Source organism: Falco biarmicus, chromosome 8, assembly GCF_023638135.1.
Source record: "Falco biarmicus isolate bFalBia1 chromosome 8, bFalBia1.pri, whole genome shotgun sequence".
Classification (NCBI taxonomy): Eukaryota; Metazoa; Chordata; class Aves; order Falconiformes; family Falconidae; genus Falco; species Falco biarmicus.
This window is the reverse complement of record NC_079295.1, coordinates 62,790,702-62,806,013: the sequence shown is the minus strand read 5'-3', so window position 1 is coordinate 62,806,013 and position 15,312 is coordinate 62,790,702. Positions and strand designations below refer to the sequence as shown.

At 41.0% G+C, this 15,312-nt stretch overlaps 1 protein-coding gene across 1 annotated transcript; it reads right to left on the bottom strand.

The window, feature by feature from the left end:
* Positions 1–401: 401 nt before the first annotated feature.
* On the bottom strand, positions 402–15,219 carry SAR1B (secretion associated Ras related GTPase 1B). Its single transcript, XM_056350449.1, has 7 exons — positions 15,075–15,219; positions 10,519–10,592; positions 6,773–6,892; positions 5,840–5,905; positions 5,184–5,287; positions 4,890–5,021; positions 402–3,469 (listed from the first exon to the last, which is right to left on the bottom strand). The coding sequence occupies exons 2-7, from the start codon at positions 10,574–10,576 to the stop codon at positions 3,353–3,355; spliced, it is 597 nt and encodes a 198-aa protein (XP_056206424.1). The 5' UTR covers positions 10,577–10,592; positions 15,075–15,219; the 3' UTR covers positions 402–3,352.
* Positions 15,220–15,312: the final 93 nt, after the last annotated feature.

Genomic DNA, 15,312 nt, shown 5'->3' with positions numbered 1-15,312 from the left:
CAGGTATTGTATTCCAGTGAATACCACAGGTCATCTTTGGCACATCATAGACAGCACCTGAACACTGAATACAGAAATATTAATTAAATAATCTTGATCTGACAAGAGGATAAATGAGAAAGCTCAAAGATCCTTCCCATCTCCAATGCCAGTAATTGCTGCTGAAAAATTTATTAAACCAAGACTGAAATACAGCAATGCCTCACAGCTACACAACACATACTAACCCCCAAGTTTAATTGAATACAAGCTAAATAAATCTTAGTCAACCATAGATGCTAGCATATGGGGCCACTGCAGTGAAATACAGGGCACTTTGTCAGAAGTAGTTATTAGTATCTTAGAAATCTTCATTCATTTCCCTTAAAGAACTGTTGCAATGTAAAAACAGAATGAGACGCTTCATAAATAACATCTTTATTAATGAATTTTCTTTTTCACATTCTTTAAAGTGATGTTTAATTGAAATCTGCATAGTCAAGAGTGGAAAAAAAATTTCATAGAAGTCTGACCCAAATGTGAATGTTGCTTCTTGTTGGTTTTTTTTTTTTTTTTGTTTCGTTTTGGGTTTGTTTTTTTTTTTTTAACTTAAAGTAAGACTGGTCACAATCATAGGAACAAGCAAACTCCAAGAATAAATGACCAGGGAGATGTGGAGATGAAAACCACCAGAAAAGCACTCTTATTGGAGTATCTGTCTATAAATGAAGTCTTCACACAAAGACACACAACACCCATTCACATTCATGTGCACAACAAAACGTAAACATCAGAAGAAAGATACTTCCTCTACTGAATGAAATGAAACAGAGCAAGATTGTTTGTGTATTTAACCGAGTGTTGACCAGTGATTCCCACAACAGGAACCATTACAATACCCAGGGTGGATAAACACAAGGTCCAGATTTCTTCATGCCCTTATTACAACCACATTTAAACTAGCATCCTACAGCAGGAAACATGAAATCTGAGTATTTCCATAATACGAAGAATTAACACACACTGTTAAAGCAGTACCACCTTCCTTTTTTAATTCTTAACACTATCATCCCTTTCCTTACTGCTCAGGTTATTCACAGTTGGCTGGACGAGCAGGCGAAGAGGACCTCTCAGTGCCCACGTAATGGCTCAGCCTGTGGAAGCGCAGCAGAACACCTCCAGCTTCATTTCCATAAGCACAGGCACCACAGCCCCAAGCCTCCCACATCAACACCCCAACGTGACTCTGCAAGCAGTGGTTTTAATATTTACACCATCTACTGATAGCTGTCGTTCTCTGCATTATAACCATCATCAGAAAAGAGCTAGAGGAAAAAAAAAAATAGAGGCACATCCCCTATGTAACAGCTGTCGGTAGTAAGGACTCACATGTTGTCTACACACTGGTGAGAGGCCACCTCTTACCTCCAGTTTTGATTTATGCAACAGAGACACTACTCTAAAGCTGAGCACTAGTTTAAATGCAGAATTCTCTTATGTTGGTGATTTGGAAAAGCTATCCGATACCATCACTCTGAACTTCACCATGCACAAACTAGGCTTAACATTTTGCAATGATCGTGCAGTAATAAACTTCAGTTACAATTTACATTAGTTAGGTTCTGAATTATTCATCTTATTCAGATGCGCAATCTAGGGCTGTGGGGAACTGATCATCAATATTCAATCACAGAAGTTCAGATCTGGGCAAGGAATAAGTCTCATTTATTTGCTATAAGCCTATAGGCTTTAAATCTGAGACTCAAGCCCAGCAGGTCAAGAGAGAAAGGTGTTTATGAAATCAAACCAGTCAGAAATACATTTGCTGTCATGGATATTGGAAACGTAAGGCCTAAAGTATTTTGGAGAAGACCTACAAGGGCGAGTAAAAGGGATTCAGTAAAAACACTTGTACCAGTACAAACTGCTGCAAGGGAAAAACAAACCACACAGCAAAACTCAAATCCATCGGGTGAAACTGTGAGTCCAGGGCTGAAACCCTACCTGCATCCAACAGGTTAGCGCAAAATATCCCCAGCACACAGAAGCACCAACCACAGCTCCATGCCAGCGTCAGCCAGCATCCACAAGATGTTGACAGACACATGCACATCAATACCCCCTCTTTGAAAATAACCTGCTTTCTCTTCAGGGAACTAACGCACTCAAAGATGGAGAAAAACAGAAGTCTGGAAACAAGGACTGCAGATAACCAAATGTTACCCCAGAAATAACCCACCTGGGCAGTCAGCAGCTAGCTGCCACACCGGCTAGGTTTCAGGGCGAAACCACAGAAAACAATCCCTCTTGTCCCAATTCAAAACACCAAAAATAAAACTGGCCGATTGGGTGTGGGCTGATAAATTTTCACAAGCAGCAATGGCAATGTTTTTTTTTTCCTGGCAATTTCACAGGCAAATCTTCTAACAGACCTAATCAAATTAGGAACAGAATATTTAGTGCAATGGTAGTCTTAATTTCTTCCGAAAAAACCCTGTTACTTCCTGTGTCACTTCAGGGGTTTCATTCAAAAGACCAGTAGAGTAAGACCACTTTTGACAGCAGTTCAAGATTTACATCAGCAAGCTGATTTACATTATTTGTACTTTTTAAAGGTGGTGGTTATAAGGGCATTGGATTACACTTTTCTTTTACTAATACAAAATCCTATAATAAATGCAATTTGGTAGTCTGAAAAAACAACACCTTACTCTAACATACAATGAAACTACTTTGTAGCCTTCTGTGTTTCAGGAAAACATCCCACATATTCAGATCATCAGGCAGCCTCACTAATTAAGACACATTAAAATGAAACATTTTCCATTACAGTTGCCAAAAACTGGATTTAAATTTATTGCATGACGTTGCATAAGAAAGTGTATTATTGAAAACCGTAAGGCATCATGCAATTATCCATCAGCTAAATTATTTATTATACCTTGAAAGATGGTTATATACTCTAAAGTTATAAAACCAGTTTCAAAAAAGTACATAAAAAAATTTAACATAAGCATTAAATATTTTCACATGTTCGTAGTTTTTAGCTGTTAAAAAGTGCATTCAGACATACTATACTGGAAAGTTGCTCTGACCAAAAATGGTGCCGAAGACTTGTTAAATTAAAAGCTGCAAAAAGGTGTTGTATGGGATTAGAAAGCGCACAGGCTGTGGTACTTAAACTTACAAACTCACTTGAAATAATTTCTCAGTCCTCACACTTAACAATTTAGCATACATGATATAATTAGCTAAAAGTGTATTTTTATAACTAAACAGTCAAATGAATTCAAGTTACGTACACTGAGTGATCAAATAAGGAGCAGACTTAATATTCAGACATGGGACAGAATGTACTGATGTGATTTTGGCATTAATCAATGTACTGTGCCATCCAGCGGAAGCCTTCTCCGTAGCCTTGTCTCTTTAGCACACTGCACATGAACACTTCTAACGGCCTCGCGTTCAGCTCTTTCAGTGGTATACTGCCCTGCAGAGAGACAGAAGGGTTCCAAGTTACACTATCGTAAAGAGACAGCTACTTGACATAGACATTTGTTTCTATGGAATGCCATTATTTAACTTGTGCTGGATACTGGAACTTTGGAAAATAAACTCATCTAAAACGTGTAGATTAGACCAGGGTCACTCGAGAAATACACAAAGCCTATTTTCATGTGCATCCATATTTGGAGAGGGTGAAGTACATGAAACCAGAATGCAACAGCAAGCCTGTGGACAGAGAATTTCAGAGCTTGTACTTGGTTTTCAGTCACAGATGCCTGCTCTACTTCTAATAGCTTTACAACCAGATAAAAGCAGCATTTACTACCAGTTGTAGGACTGACCATAGCAAGAGTGCAAGTCGCTTACAAGATCAGCAGCGATAAAGCTGTGGCTCAACTGGAGATTCACAATGGTATTCATACTTCATAGACTATGTGCAGTGTTGTAAAAAACAGGGCAAGATACAAGGAGGGGGGAAGACAGTAGTAACAGTTTATAGCCCGTTAACACCAATTCTAAAACTAGCCTGTGCAACTCTCAAGTAGAAAACCAGAAGATAAACATTTGTTCCTGCTCACCCTAAACTGACTGGCATTGAACTTAAGGGAAGCATTTAAGAGTGAATAAACAAGGAATTGCAAGGCCAGGTGCCCTCCTCAGCAGAGCCATGCTGCTGGGCGTCTGGTGGGAGCTGGGACACAGGCCTCACTGGAACAGCTTTGTCAGCTGCAGAGGTGTCTTTCCAAGGGCAAAGGACAACAAAGCAGCTTGTTTCTAGTGCCCTGTATCCAAATACCTCCTATGAGTATTACACTGTATTTACTTAAAATTAAGAAGTATCACAAAGATCCATAATAGAAGTCTGCCTTGTTGCTATGGATGCCAGTAGGAACTTTGTTTTCCCCCTCTCACAAGCTACAAACTCAGACTTGTACAATAGTATAAACCTATTTCTAAGCATCAGGTAAGCATGTTAAGTAACAAACTGTACTAAGCCCACACTTCAAATGAGAAAAATCATGTACTGAAAGATTTCACCCAGTTTCCTCTTAGCTTCTCACTATAACTATAGCCTCTCAAACCTTGCTAATCATTTAAAAATACTGCATAGGAAAGTTGAAGTATCAAAATGATCCTAAGTACAATTAAGTTCTCTCTGAAAAAATGTAGCATTGAATATGACGTAGAAGAGTTGCAGTCGAGATGCATCTAACACACACGCACACACAGACACTCTGGAGTTCATTCCATATGTGGTTATTACGTACCAAGTACTTTATACGTTAAAACCCATTTATTGTGTATAGCTCTAGTGAACATACAAGTAAGGCAAGCAAACTCCCCAACAAAAAAATGCCCCAAAACCAAACATACACATACCCCAAAAAAGAAAGAAGTATTACCTTTCCTGTTGTCTGGCCATACAGACCAAACATCTCTCGTAACCTCTCTTCACTGATGGCTTCAGGTCTGTCAATCTTGTTACCAAGAATTAGGATAGGCACATTAGCAATAGTTTCATCTGTCATTAGTGACTACAAAGGAAGGAAGAAAGGAGGAGAGATTAATTTAGAACACAGAAGGTCACATTGCTACTACTCATGTCCAGGTGGCAGCAGAGCACTGTTGGATACTGGAATTTGAGCTTATTTTGTAGACACTGAAGTTAAAACTTTCAAAAACTTATTTAAACTTACATCAAGTTCTTCTTTCGATTCAAGCAATCTTTCATGATCTGCACAGTCCACCAAGAACACAATGCCATTAATTGCAGGCAGATAGTTTTTCCACACTCTGCGAGCTACAGGGAAGATGTGAATTAAAAACAAAAGGAAATTACCCCAAAATTTAGAGTGAGGCACATCAGTAAAAAGCAGCAGGGACTTTCTTTTTTTTAAGTCTTAGCTTATGTTGCCAGTCTTCAGGATGTAATTTCATGTTTTACAAAGCTTGAAATAATGGAGCAGAAGTAATCATTACTTTTACTGTTTCACCAATATCCCAAATGCACACTGATGTATTGAAACTTTTTAATGTTTCCCAAAGAATTGTGTCAACAAAGGTAAGTTGGAAGCATAAAGCTTAAAGGTAAATGCAAGTGATACAACGTACAGAATACTCTTCAAAATACAGATACCAGTCAAAAATTTCTACTCTACTGCAGCTCTTGCCAAATCATTTTGGGTTTGTGATAAGCAGTGGAGATGGACAAAAGAGCAGTGGACATTTTTCGTGCTGTCAAAGAGTACGGGAAGTCAATCTCTGCAGCGTGGTCATATTTCTGATCTGAAACAAACGAACTGTAGACAACAACTCAATTTAGTGAAGTGTGTTGATATATTTATTCTCTTACCTTGAGCATGTCCACCCAGATCAAAGGTAGTGAAAGTCATGCCAGCAATTGTCAGCTCTTCTGAAGCTAAAAATACACAGAATTATGTTGTCTGTGAAGATCACGTAGTGCACTGGAATGGTCTAACCTTCTAATATGTAGATTTTACCTTCTCTCTTGGTTCTTTTCAGCATTTTGTTATTCAAGAAGCAAATCAAGAACCATAATTTTCTCTCAAAATCAATGACACGTTTGTTTAACAACAAGATGTTATTAACCATTAAAACACATGTGAAATATCTACCATGCTAACAACAGCAGAGCATATTCGTGTATTATTTATTCCTACACATTATACAAACAACAGTTGGCTCTGGCATGTGGTTTGCCACAAAGAGGGCATTTCATGTACAACTCTGCTCAAGGTTTCTCCTCTTCATGTCTTTCCCTAATTTCCCACCTCCTTACTGGACTTGACCAATCCAAATTTTTAACTTGTGTTGAACTTTTTTTCTTCTGCAAGGCTACCAGGATAACAATTACACAGCAACCTCTGAACCAAAAATAAAATAATAATAATAATAAAAAAAATCAAAGCAGCGTATATAAATGCTAGTTTTCCAGTTACAGAGAGAAGCTGCTCCCAAACGCTGCAAGCCCCAATTTCCCACAGTTTCTGTAATCTAGACTCTCAGGTCCATGCCCGTTACTCTCCTCTTTATTTTAAATTTAAATAAATTTAAGAAAAATAATTTATTTATTTCAAATATTCCACATTGAACTATCCTACACGCATTTTCCTGGACATTACTTGAACTACCTACAGATCGCAATCCCAGAAATTATTTTGTTTCTTCCCTATTACCCCGTTGGTCATATGATATATACTCAGATCCTGCTTTTCCTGCAACACTTCAAATACTTTCTAGCTACAGAACTATCAGATCAACTTACTGGGGTGTAACGTGGGGACATGTTGTCCCAGTCTGTCATCTTTGAGCATGTGCAGCAGTGTAGTTTTTCCAGCATTGTCCAGTCCAAGAAACACTAGTTTGCCTGATTTCTTGTACAGTCCTAGAACAAAGAAGGACCTAGTGAATAATCACTTAAATCAGTACGAGTTCATTTCTAGCGCTAGAGATGATTTTGCTCCCAGGAACAAAGTGTTACAGTCATAGTACAAACTACAGACCAGCCAAGCTCCTCCATGCACTTTATCGGTGCCCTTTAGCCATGTTCTCCTGCTCGTACAAACTACATTCACACTTGCTCATGTGCCTGCTGCGCTGTGTGTACTACATGCAATTTAAAGGACATTTAGCAGGAGAGGTAGAAGTACACAACTGATGTAACTGTGTGACTCATGTCACTGCATTTAGGTTATCTTAGGAAAACCGCAGCGGAACAGGACAAAATTTTGCCAGTGTGTCTTACTCTGCCCCAGCAAAAGGATAGTTTTGCTCAGAGGTGGTGGAGAGGGGAGCATGCAGGTACAGTGCTAACAGCAGGGTCTGAAATAGGGACCTGAACAGAAGGCGTTCTCTTCAACTACCTCAAATTACAACAAAAATACTTCTTCGAGGCAAAAAGAAGGTTCAGACCTCAATCAGTATATTACAGAAATTGGTTTCAACATCAACATTCATAATTAGTACATGTATGAATTCTTTTATGTTGGTTCATATTATTTTGACAAAAAGTAACATTCACCCATACTCCCAGCTAAACTGTATGGATATATCCTGAATGGCATCAATCAGGATAATTCTGAAACACTCACTGTCATGTGATAATGCTTTCATAACCGGGATAAGAAATTTTATTTTCACCAATTGTCATCTTTATAAAAATGCCTTTTCAATATTTTTTTTTTTACCTCTACTTGCAATCCCAGCAAATGGAACAGTTGCTGTGAAGGAGAGGAAGGATGTTCAAAACAAGAACACCATATTTTCTTAAGTTTGAGATCAAAGGGCAACTCTCTTATAACTTGCCAACACTACATCCTATGCCAGGATTATTTTTCACTGCTTCAAACTGATCGACATTCAAAGTGAAACATTTTAAAGACAAATTAAATTTTTTTTTTTTAAAAAAAATCACCTTCTGTACTGAAAAAACTACAGAAGTAAGTCTCTTAACTTTGCCTTTTTAAAGCATAAAATCTTCCCTTATTCCCTCTTCAAAGACCTGTGGCTGGATACTACGCGCTGCATATCTCCTCAGGAACCAGTGCTGACTCCACAGCCTTTACGAGTGCCAGAGAGGGCAGAACACTTAGAGAATGAGAAAATACATATATGTATATGCCGAAATTACATTTCTTCAGAAGTAAAACTGAGCTATGTTCCTAATAGAATTCTCTCTTCTTTCTATGCAAAAAGAATTGCAAAATACAGCCAAATATTGCAAGGTGGGAGGTTTTAACATTGCCAGGATCTTTGACTAGATAACGTCATAGTATTACAGCACATTGCAATATGCCAAAGACGAGTTTATTTTACTACCACTGTGATGATACAGAAACATTTTGTGAAGTACGCAATCAGATTTTACTGTTTAAACTCAACCATCCCATGTCTGTGGTCCCTACACTTAACTGCAGCTTCTCCTGCAAGCACAACTCGCACTGCAAACCGTGCGCCAGCACCTGCGCTGTGCCTTGAGGCCACAGGCAAAAGGCTGATGTTAGCCACCCAAAGGGCGCGTTGACAGCTGGCCTCGGTCTCCCTACACAAGGAGGATAGAGGGCAGAGGGAGCCAGTAACACCAGTTTCTGGAGCACTCATTTTTTCTTCTTACCGAACGTGTTATTCTCATACATGTTTTATTTGGTGGGATTTTAAGTGATGCTGTTGCACAGGTGGCTGCCTGGACAGCCCCGCTGACGCCACGGTGCTACAGGGCATACATGCCCGGGCCTGGCCGGCCTTCACACCACTGCTGTTTGCTCACCTCTGCCTTTAAGCTAATCTCTGGGATCGCATTCCAACGGGACACATTCTGTAACTTGCAGGAATTAATATTCTGTAGTATTCCTCAGCTTGTTGCATTAATGATCTTTATTACCACAGATACATGAAGTGTCTTCACAGTTCTTTCAACTACAACAACCTTTACTTCCCAAGCCCACCCTCTCACATGCCCAAGAACATACTAACTATTAAACTACAGAGTAGAGGAGAAAGTATTAATGTTTACAGAGAAAGGAGAAGTGGGCAAATATTTTCATATATTAGTTTACGTCACAGGAGAAACTCCAGTTCACATTCACTTTACAAGTTAAACAAAATTCTACTAAACCGTAGTAAAACCATAATATTTTTGCTACTCTCAGCCTGGACATTCAGGGGCCTTTGCTCCCAAATCAGGTGCCGCTGCTTTCTCTGTAACATTTCATACTTCCCAGGTGTCTTCCATAGAAACACAAGACAAACAAGCAGCAATACTTCAGCTATTAGCTACACCAAGACCGGAGTTTATATATCTATAAAAAGATTCTTTATGCATTCTAACAGTATATGTGTGCAAAGATGTACTTCATAGAAAGATCTTATCAGCCTGCTGACGGGGCAGCACAGGGAACAGGGGGGAGTTTCCCAAATGTTATAATCAGCCTTCTTCAACTGTAAATGTAAATAAAAATGCAAAGAGAAAGTGTTTCTTCTAGAAAAGAAAAAAGGGACACACTGAAAGTAATTCTCCCTCCTACTTCAAGCTCCAGAATCATTCACCAGAATTAGACTTTGCATGCACAGAAATGGAAAAGCAGGCTTGTGCGCAGTAATCACTGCTCAGCTAAGGGAGAGGAGATAAGAAAGATTAGTCAATTTAGTTAAAATTTCACTGGCTAATAGTTCGATAGTAGGCCAAGGGTCTAACATTCAGTGAAAAAGTTTAAACTTTCAACTGATAAAAGGTAGGTGGCACAGCTTGCCATGATTGCTTAATCTCAAATGCTTTTTATCTACTTCAATAAAATCCTCTGAACTTGTAAATTGTGCCTTTTACCTACATGATCTGCGACTTCTGTTCCTTTTTTTAGTATCCTAACATTCCTTTTCCTCCTGGTTGTTTTGGGGGTTTGTTTGGGGTTTTTTCCCCCTCCTGTTTTGCACAAAATAATATTTCCCCTTGGATTAATATGGACTGCAGAGTCTTCTGGCCAGGGAATACTTTCCCGAGGCTCTTCAGCAGACACCAGTGAAGTTTCAAACTGATTTCAGTGACACCAGTCACAAAATAATGCACTGCTGACCATGGGCAAAGGCTTCAATATCCAGCACTGATTTTTTGTAAACAGCTCCTTGATTTTGAAGTAAAATCCTCACATGTAAAAGAACTGAACTAAAATAACCAAGTTCGGTTCTTTACAGCACAGAAAAATAATGAGAAACTCTGCAAGTCAACTGAATTACACCAGCTTAAATGTAGTACAATTAGAAAAATCAAACCTATTATGTTCATAAAGGAAAATGTGGTATTTTCAACAGGTTAAAAGATTAATGTTAGATTGAGTGGAGAGCATGCTTTAGAAATACTCAATATTGATAAGTGAAATCTTTGTTTGAGTATTGCTGAATATACACCAATGCAAATATTATTATTTAACCAGCGACTACGTTTGAAGATAACAGAAATGAACAGACATTTTATACACGGATATCAGAAAGGAAAAACTCCAAACAATAAAAACTTACCTAAAAACTGTAATACACTACTGAAGCCACTGTAAATCCAATCAAATATGAAGGACATAGCTGAATCTTAGAGTCTGAAATAAACAAAAAAAATAGAGCATTTAAGATCCATCAGAACAGCACACTAAACACTTCAGATATTTACAGATAAAAAAACTTACCCAAAGGTCTGGATTAAAAAAAATAAACAGTTTAGTTTTGGTAAGCCATCCCAGGGACCAATTAAGTGACCCCACAACACATTAAGAAAGTTAGTGTAGAAATGGAAAGCAGAATCCAGACCTTGTGATTCAACAACAAAGACCTTTCCTCCCCTTGGAAAATGCTATGTAGACAGAAGTCTTTGCAAGAAATATAAATAATTTTATCTTAAGTACGATTTGGTGGAGATATGTGATGTTCCACTAAAGATTTCAAATGGGATCTTCACATAAACTTTTTAACTGGGAAAACGTGGCACTTTTGAGATGGCTATAAAGGATGTCAGTGCAGAGGCAGTGCTCCAGCCACCCTTGGGAGCTGCTGGGGTTTGAAGCAGAGGCAATGAGGTTTTGTGAAGTTAAATCCAGAGAGGTTTGATACCAAATATACCTCTATTGTCTGCACAGAACCTGTTTGGCTTGTAATGGGAAACAAGTACTTCGCACAAAGCACTGGAATTGCCATTCAAAAGACTGTCTTCCTATGCTATCCTGCACAGGCTGCCACAAATTAAACTTTAAATGCAAAACTTTTTGAAGTTTAAAAAAAGGACTTTAGAACATCATGCTTCCCACCAAATTCCTTCAGCCTAGATTCAAGAACAGAAGGCAGTGCTGAGAGCAGCCAGGATTACTATAACCAATGCTCTAGTTGTGCCATACAACCATCAGCCAACTTCAGCTGACCATCACAGGCAGGACAAACCCTGCTGCCAGGACGAAGCCCTGCTACTCCATAAATACCCCTTCTTTGTGGTATGGTAAAAAATGGAAGGCTGCTATGCTCATGTCTGGAAAAGAAGCAAGTGGCCAGGATGGACTGCACAGACTGATGAATTCTGTTGTTCCTGCCCCAGAAAAAAACCCTCTGCCACCAAGGGCAGGGCTGCTTCTGAACCAGTGGTCACAGCGGAGGTGTTGGGGAAACCTAGGCACACCTTGAGTGCTCAGGAGGAACAGCTGCTACTGCCAAAGTGATGCTTTGGGGTGCAAGAATAAAAACATCACTAGGTTCACTGCACAGCCACAAGCAATTAATTTCTCAGATTTCACCTTAATTTCCTCATTATCTAAAATGAGGATAATCATGCTGAAAGCACCAGTTTGACACAGTGAATTAGTATCCAGCACAAAAACCTCCTGAAAGACTAAAGGGCAATATCCTTAGAAGCATTTAGCTAGCTAATTCCTGCTGGAGCACACAACCCCTGCTAATATCAGGGGACAATGAAGTCCTACTGTCCTTAGAAAACTGGACTGCACAGCTAAGTGCAGCTGGCAGAGACATCCACATCACTGCAGGCTACATTGCTGCACTGGTTCCAATGGTGCAGCAGTGGCCTGGGGCACCACGAGATGACTTGAGGGCAGCTCTGACCCTGGAGCACAGCACACTAGTCAAAACACAGGTCAGAAGCAGAACAAAATCCACATCTCATAGCAATTACACTCATGACAAACAGAATTTCTCCTCCACGCAACAACAGATATATTGTGGAAAGATATTTTAATTCTGTTTACTTGGACTGAAACATCTGTTCAAATGATAAAGCCTAGGAGTCTTGGTTTCTCCACAACTAACCCCAAAACCCTTACCCACATCCTACGTTACTCTGAACAGCTCACCAGCTGCAACAGGCACAAATTTTAAGAATACAAGTACACTTGTCAATGGATAAACACCCAGTTACACAACGTCATGACTGAAACTGTCCCTTGCATGGCTAAAAAGCAAAGGTCAGGAATATGCAAACATGGCAGAACATACACGTCAGCAGATTTATTTATTGCTTGAGCAAAATGCCGATCGAGAAAAGCCTCTATGGGGCTTAGAAAAATGATCGACTCAAGTAACCTGTAAATCAGGGCAAACAGTATGATGTAAGAGAAGCGCTCAGATTACTGAGGTGAGAATAACTTCACAGCACTTAGTTGTATTAACCTTTTCCATCTATTAAACTTATGGATAAACAAAAACAATATTTATGCATTACAGAAAAGACTTTAAGGGGCAAGATTCAAATCATTCAAGCAATAACACGATTATGCTGCAAACACAGCTGAAGTAGCATTAATACAGGCTAGATTTCCATCACCACAAGAAAAGTGGCGTTAGAAACACAGCTATCCAAATACACCCAGAACAGGCTCTGTATCAGCTGGCAGCAGCTAAAGGAAAATACTTTTAAAATGAGGAAAAAATGGACAGCTAATTGGAAAGGCACACTGGTAATATCTGAACAGAGATATTAAATCTACTCTTATCACACAGGAAAAGCAACTACATAATTCACAGCAGCATGAGATCAAAGCATTAAAAAGCTGCAAAGGTTCTGCATCGGTATCAAAGAGTCATTACGCTGCTAACACGTCCAAGTCACAGAGCTATGCTGAACTAAGGGGAGAGCAGAGCCTGCTCGATACACACAGACTCAAATTCTCAGGCTCATGTTAAAAATACCATGAGATCAGAACAATGAAAACTCTGGCAATTGCTGTTCACTAGCCACGATGAAGACAAAAATACTATTTTAAAGTTATTTCAAAGGTTCCCTTGAAAATAGCCAGTTGCAAGTAGACATAAGCTCTTAACGAACAGTTCTACCAGACACAAGACAATCTTTTGATACCAACTATTTCTACAGACATCACCAACTTGCCTCTCCTTAACAAAAATATGAAAAGTAATTTTCTAGCATCACATCATCAACAGATGGTTATCACTTCAATACATCTCTAACAACCCTGGCTAACGTTATTTCAGCAGCAAAGTATCATTTGGTAACTGTTGTGGAGCCTTATAAGCTACTCTATAGCCCAAGGAGATGGATTTGCTTACTGGAGACCGCTTCTCACCATGGGGATGCAGAATTCCCACCCAGTGGCTTTGGTAACATCTTGAGCCAGCCTCCTAAAGGGAACATCACTGACAAAGGACTAGCAAGCAAACTCACTCTCATATTTTCTGAAAAGTGTTATTTACACATACACATACACACACGCTTACTTTCAACCTGCATCTTTCTAAAAATTCATCATTTCTCTTCTCAACCAGTTAGAATAGCGCTTACAACCAAAGCCTGTGAAACTCTGGATAAGAGAGGATATCAGTCTTTTAAAGACAGCGTTAAATGCCTTCATGGAATAATTAGAGGCCAGCAACACCCAAGCTGAACAGTTCTTGCAGCAACACTGAGCTGTGCCTGGGCGGGTACTGCCAGTGACAGCCAGGAAAAAAACCTCTGTCCAACCAAACTGTGCCAGCCCTGCGTCCCAGTTAAGTCTGAAAACAAAACCTGCGAGCAAGAGCTTGAAGGCTACTGTTAAGGGTGTCTTTGTGGTTTTTCAGGTAGGATCTAAACATGATCACTTACAGTTATAATTTTGCATATGATCATTTTAACACCAAACGTTACCACAAACTAGAAGCATCAAAATTTCTTAGGAAACTCTGTGGATAAACCAGTATCTGCCTTCTACAGTACAACTCATTCCATGATATAAAACTGCACTTTGATGTAGTACTTTAAAAGTTGAGGAAAGGGACAGCGTTTGAAAATGAGGTAACAGCACAGATTTTCTTCAGGTATTTTAATCAGGTTTTTGATAGCAAGTCATCTTTGAGATGCCAGAAGTCACACTGGTCCATTACTAATTAGGTAGGAAACCAGGTAGATTACATTTTGCATGGCAGATAAGTTTAGTTACATCACATCTTTTGCTCCAAGACAGCCTATTTAAGTTTAGCAAAGACCTTCAGCACATCTGAAACAGCAGTTTATCTGTGAAAACGGCACCGCAACAGGCACATGAGCTCCGAAGGCACCTAACGTGGCCATCCAGCCACAGCCTGGATCCCTGCAACCTGCTGTCAGAGCACAGCCCAACCCAGGGCCCACTGCAGCAACTGACTGAGTGTAAAAATGTTTAGAAGTCTTAATTACAGCAAAAATAACACCGTACAGATCGGAACGGGCCAGCCGCAGCCTACGGGGCAATACTTGCACCACCATCCCCCACACCGCAGACCCCTGCTGAGATGCAGCCAGGGCCACAAACGGACAGCCCAAGGCCCGCCGCAGGTTCACGGGCCGGGGCCCCCCTCCCCCCGGCCCCGCTGCCCCCCGGCCGCAGGAAGGGGCGCCCGCCGCAGGCCCAGCCCCAACACACCGCCCACGGGCCCACGCAGGCCGCGGCCGCCCCAGGCCCGCAGGGACCCCCAGGCATGCTCTGCCGCGGGCCGGAGGCCTCCCAGCGGGACACGGGGGCGGCCCAGCGCACTGCCGAGCCCGCCCAGCCCCTCCGGCAGGTCCCCAGGGCAAGACCGGGGCGGCCCTCACCGCCCGCCACACTCACCCGCCGCCGCCGAGCCTGAGGTGCGGGCGCTGCGCTCCGCCGGCACCGACACTGGCACCGACACTGACACCCACACGCACCCCGCGGCTGCCGCCCCGCTCCGCCCCCGCGCGCCTTCTTCCGGGCCCGGCCGGCCGCGTCCGCAGGCAGCGCAGCTGGGCTCGGCGCAGCGCTCCGCCCGGCCCACGGCCGCGGGGCCCTCCCGGCACCGCCTCCCCGCCGCGGGCCCACCCGCAGC

What these genes read in the sequence shown, in the direction of transcription:
- SAR1B (XM_056350449.1), bottom strand. Translation starts at nt 10,576, where the DNA reads ATGTCCTTCATATTTGATTGGATTTACAGTGGCTTCAGTAGTGTATTA. An exon ending in AATCGAAAGAAGAACTTGAT is followed by an intron (nt 5,022 to 5,183) that starts GTAAGTTTAAAT and finishes CTTCCTTTGTAG; the next exon opens with TCACTAATGACAGATGAAAC. An exon ending in ATGGCCAGACAACAGGAAAG is followed by an intron (nt 3,470 to 4,889) that starts GTAATACTTCTT and finishes GTCTCTCTGCAG; the next exon opens with GGCAGTATACCACTGAAAGA.